Source organism: Etheostoma cragini, chromosome 3 (assembly GCF_013103735.1).
Source record: "Etheostoma cragini isolate CJK2018 chromosome 3, CSU_Ecrag_1.0, whole genome shotgun sequence".
NCBI classification, from domain to species: Eukaryota; Metazoa; Chordata; class Actinopteri; order Perciformes; family Percidae; genus Etheostoma; species Etheostoma cragini.
In genome coordinates this window covers 8618528-8623881 of record NC_048409.1, presented here as the reverse complement: position 1 = coordinate 8623881, position 5354 = coordinate 8618528, and the positions used below count along the sequence as shown (strand labels likewise).

The 5354-nt window shown below is 41.5% G+C and overlaps 1 protein-coding gene and 2 long non-coding RNA genes across 4 annotated transcripts in view; 2 read left to right on the top strand and 1 right to left on the bottom strand.

Moving 5' to 3' along the window:
* The window catches only part of LOC117941687, a 19753-nt gene extending 17760 nt beyond the window's left edge, over window positions 1-1993 (bottom strand). The window contains exon 1 of the long non-coding RNA XR_004655955.1: window positions 1983-1993. This is a non-coding gene — a long non-coding RNA (uncharacterized LOC117941687). The remainder of the gene's footprint in view (window positions 1-1982) is intronic.
* LOC117941683 overlaps window positions 1-3274 on the top strand; it is a 14585-nt gene extending 11311 nt beyond the window's left edge. The window contains exons 2-3 of the long non-coding RNA XR_004655951.1: window positions 525-531; window positions 3262-3274. This is a non-coding gene — a long non-coding RNA (uncharacterized LOC117941683). The remainder of the gene's footprint in view (window positions 1-524; window positions 532-3261) is intronic.
* Window positions 1-5354, top strand: part of LOC117941671 (kinase suppressor of Ras 1-like) — a 66334-nt gene that overhangs the window by 13972 nt on the left and 47008 nt on the right. For both annotated transcript variants that reach the window (XM_034866675.1, XM_034866674.1), the window contains exon 2: window positions 4856-4996. In XM_034866675.1, the coding sequence (XP_034722566.1) occupies window positions 4856-4996 (141 nt within the window). The remainder of the gene's footprint in view (window positions 1-4855; window positions 4997-5354) is intronic.

Genomic DNA, 5354 nt, shown 5'->3' with positions numbered 1-5354 from the left:
ATTGGCTGCTTAGAAATTAAGTGTTAACGAGCAGTTGGACAGGTGTACCTAATAAAGTGGCCGGTGAGTGTAGATATTCACTCTGTGTTGACCACAGATGAAAATGTCTCACATTGACCAAGAATTACATTTTTTCCTACTCTTTTAGATAATAAATCTCTGTGGAGAAGCCTGATCGTTACATTCCTTTCCCATCAGTTAATTATTTCAGGAGTTTTCTGAGAAATCATTGCACATTAGTGTGGAAGGATTGGACAAAATCTGAAATCTGCAGTGAAGTCTCCTCCCTCTGCATGAAATGAGCTGCTACAATATTTATGAAATAATATATTTGTGTAGCCTACGTGTCAGTAAAGATTACTCTTAGTGCCATGATAGTCCTAAAAGTTGTCTAAAAATGACAGGTTTCAAAAGTTCTATCAGGAATGATTAGCCTCAGTGTCAGAATAGCATCCATCAGCCTTCATAAACGTACAAGCAGTTTCATTCCGGCTCATGAGGCTGCGTCACACTTACTTTGACAGTTTGACGGTTTAACAGCAGACGGGTGTAGACCACCACAGTCGGGGGATTTTCTCACACTAAAGTCTAATTTCTCACTACTGCTTTCTCACGCTACACTTGACATTTATGGTTCATAAAACAAGCAGGGCAAGGTTTGTTTTGAAATGATGTGTCCTGTAACTTAAGTTAGTGTCTCACGTAGAGCTTGAAATAAAGACCTGAGCTATTAGTTCCAGATGTAGAAACACTAAATGAACAAAATGGAAAATACATTGCCATTATATTGATATATTAGACTAGATATCATCTTAAATTATGGATATTCTAATTTGTGATATGACACAAGTCTTGTCTTGTCATTGGTTTAAAGTCTACATTATAGTGAAGTGATGGGATTTTCTGAATTTACCAGACTTTTCTAGCTGTTCTATTGTTTTGCCTTTTTACATTATCGATGATTATTTACCTAAACTCTCATTGTGTTAATACTTTGTGAAAACACCAATAGTCAACTCTACAATATCACTGCGATATTGACATTGATGTATTTTGTAAAAAATATTGTGATATTTTCTCCATATGGCCCAGCTTAAACAATACCAACTGTTTGGGAATACATTTAGTATGTAACAACACGGAAGTGTGTCTAATTTCTGTCAAGTAACTATACTCCTACTTGGGAGGACATTGTAGTCAGACAAAGACTTGGAAGGCAAAGACAAAGGAGTCATCTCAGGTGTCTTTGTGGGAGGCTAAGCGGGAAGTTGACTTGATATCCTCTTGATATCAGATATCTTACATACACTGCTCAGTGTTTTAATCTGGAAATGTGCTGCCTCTCTATTTCTGTTTGTGTATCCTCTCGGAGATACTACAAACCACTTATAAGTTCTTAACATGTCCGCAATCCGACCTTTCTTACCTATCCCAACCGTTCCACTCACACTCAACACATTGTCGCAGGGGGCCTGTGGAACTGCAAGTCTGCTACTCGCAACACTGGGCGGCTGTGGCTCAGTGGTAGAGCGGTTGGCTTCCAATCGGAAGGTTGGTGGTTCGATCCCCGCCGCTGCAGTCATTGTCGAAGTGTCCTTGGGCAAGACACTGAACCCTGAGTTGCCCCCGGTGCTGCGCATCGGAGTGTGAATGTGCGTCAATGTTTATCTGATGAGCAGGTGGCACCTTGTACGGCAGCCCCGGCCACAGTGTATGAATGTGTGTGAATGGTGAATGTCTCCTGTAGATGTAAAAGCGCTTTGAGCAGTTGTTAAGACTGGAAAAGCGCTATATAAATACAGCACATTTACATTTACAACACTGAGTTCATCTCTGGCTTTGCCTGCAATCCCTTAACTTCCTTGTTCTCACTGAGAACTGATTTACACCAACCAACAAATCCAACCCTGCTGCTCTCTCTTCCGCCTACTCCTTCACCCACACACCCAGACCTACTGGTAGGGGTGGGGGTACAGGCCTACTCATTAACCCCAAGTTCCACAGTTCACTCCACCCTCTTTTGAACTTCATGCTGTTACCATAACTCATCGGGTACAACTAATCATTGTTGTTATCAACCACCCACCAGGGGCCTATTGCACAAAACCAGATTGAATTAAACCCAGCCAGGTAAACATGGAGATTTATTCTTTATGGCTAGCCTGGTCCAGAGCAGGCTAACAGCCAGGCTAAGATTAATCCTGGAGTCTCATGTGTCAAATCAGCTGCCGTCTGATCCGAAATAAACGTTTAACAGTTATTCCGTTGTCTTCTGCATGTGTTCTGCTTAATTTTATTAACATGCATTATCCTACTTGTCACTATTGTTTTTGCAAGTTTAATTTAAACCCTACTACAGTTGTTTAGATGGTTAGGAATGGTTGCACTGGCACCCAGATGCGAAGTGGGGCTTTTCCCAGTGGGACGGTACTGTATCGAGGCTGCCTTTAATATAGCTTATATTGGTTTCATAACCTTCTCAATTAGTCTCACATCACTGGACCAATAATGTGGCCTATATACACTACGTATGTAGTGTAGTTTACATTCATCACACAGGGAATATCACAATGCTTCTTTATCTTTTTATTTTGGTGCGGTCACTTGTCAGAAGAATTAAAAAAATTAACATTGTTTTACACATATGTTCACAGCGTAGTCTAGTTGTCTAGTTGTTGTCCCTTTCTGATTGTTTTGTATGAAGATAAATTGTACAAAGAATTAGATATACAGTAGCTCATAGAGATTTCTGCATATGGTTGTAAAACATGTTCTCACGTTGTGAATAAGGGTTTGAAATTAAGCCTAGTCCTTAGGGTCCATTTACCGAGGATCATTAATTCCGTCTTCTCACTTTTGAGGCAAAGGCTAAATAATAATACATTTAATTTATATAGTGCTTTACATGGTAGGCTAGTCAAAGACACTTAACATTAAAACCAGCACATTTATCACATAAAACAGAAACATGAAACTAGCATATTTAAAGCAATTAAAACACAGTGTAGCCTACAACTTTGTAAAAATGTGGAGTGACTATAGGCTAAGTAGATATTTTTACACCCTCACACATTCAGTCGGTCCGCTATGTTGGGCTTTTTCTCTCCGTTTGATAAGAGCCGTATTTCCCTTTCTGCATATTATATGCTTCACCTCCTCCTTACTTTCCATAGAAGCTGCTTATTGGGTGAAACATATGGCGCATGCAACTTCTCAATTCTGCATCAGTAAATCTGTGATCGATACCGTGGTCTATTTGAGAAAGCCGTGAACGTTCACTTATCCCAGCTATCTCCACCTGGCTTGACATAGCTTCACCTGTTCATCCCGGCCCGGCAAACGTGCAAACCAATTAAGCCGCGATGAGCATATCACACTAAGTTAAGCTGCGCTTTTTCATTTATCCTGGATATCTTTATTTTACTTTTGTGCAACAGGCCCTAGGTCCTCTGGGAGAGTTTTTGGAAGAGCTGTATGTCCTTCTTTCGAACATCCCTGAAACTGGCCCTCAGCTGGTACTTCTGGGCAATGCCAACATCCAGAAAGAGAAGTCAGCTGCCTTTTTACATCTTCTCTCTTTTTTTGCCCTCTCACTCTCGCCTTCCCCACCCACTCACAAAGCTGACAACAATCTAGATCTCCTGTTCACCAGAAACTACTCTACATCCAACCACGCTGTTACTCCACTCCATACCTCAGACCAATTCTTCATCTCCTAATCTCTCCCAGGCTCACAACTATATCTCACGCGATATTATACCTGTCCACTGCAATATTAGTTCACTCTCTCTTTCCTACGGCATTATCTACTTTATCAACCCTCCCTTCATTTGACTCTTTCTTACTCATGCTAGTGCTGCCAAAAATATTCTCCTCTTTACTCTATCCTTCTCCCTTGACTCTCTCCGCCCTCTTACATCACGGCAGACTTGCAAGTCCTCCCCAGGTCCGTGGTTATCTGACTCCGTGTGTGCTGAAAAGATCTAAATGGGCAGCGGAAAGGAAACGGGGGAAATCTGAACACCCAGATGATCTGCTTACCTATCAATCTCTTCTTTCTTCCTTTGCTGCCTCTATTTCTGGAGCAAAAAGCTCTTTTTATCAAACCAAAATTGAATCCTCTTTCTCCAACCCCAATTTTTTTTCCCATCTTCTCTAACCTCATAGATTGCCCCAGTCCACCTCCCTCCTACCAACCCACTTTGTCAACTACTTTAAAAAAAAAAAAAGATGACATACACTCTTCATTCTTCAACACACTTCCTTAAATCATCTTACCATCCACCACATCCAGTACTCTTTCCTCTTTCACCCCTCTAGTTCTGAATCAAAATCTTACTTTGATTACCTCCCCCGCCCAACCACCTGCCCCCTTGATCCTATCCTTTCTCACCTTCTCCAGTCTATTGAGTGACCCTGCTACTCAAAGAAACCAACACTTGACTCGTCTGAGGTAAATAACTACAGACCCGTCTCCCTTCTTCCATTTCTATCCAAAACTTTTAAGCATGCAATTTAAAATCAACTCTTTACCTATCTCCACGAGAACAACCTTCTTGATCCCCACCAGTCTTCTTCATGGCTGGCCGCTCAATAGAAACTGCCCTCCTTGCTGTCCCTGAGCAACTTCACATAGCCAGAACAACCTCTCTCTCTTCCGTCGTCATCCTTCTTGACCTTTCTGTGCCTTTGACACAGTGAACCACCAGATCTTTATTTTTTGTAGGAAGACGCTTTGGATAAAAGCATCAGCTAAATGACATGTGTAATGTAATGGTGTTTCTGCTAGTGAATTGCTGGTTCCATGACGCGTCAGTTTGTTAAGCAGTCTGTGTTATGTTGGCCTCCCCTACAGGTGAAGCTGACCCACTACATGTGGACCCAGCTGCAGTGGAAGCAGAGGGTACCAGAGAGGGAGAGACCTGAAGCTCTGTGTGGATATCCGAGACTGGAGGACTGGCTCCTAACAGCTGACCTCACACCACAATTCATACAGGTGTGTGTGTGTGTGTGTGTGTGTGTGTGTGTGTAGATATGTTATGCCTGTTTGCATTTTAGTGGAACAGTCTGTCTTTTATAAAGAAAACATATTCATTAGCATCGACCCCTTCTTGCATATATTTAGTTTTATATTTAATATATAATATTTCAAAGCATTTAGAATATGAATATATTTGATTGAAATGTAACTGCAATTTTGCATTGAAATGTATTTAAAAAGTGAGAAAGCAGCAATCCAAGAACATCTGCAAACATTACCTGCACTAATCCACCTTTCACCTTCCCTTCCTCTCTCTCTGCCACCCTCAAACACAAACGCAAGTGCACCCCCCCACCACACACACACACACACA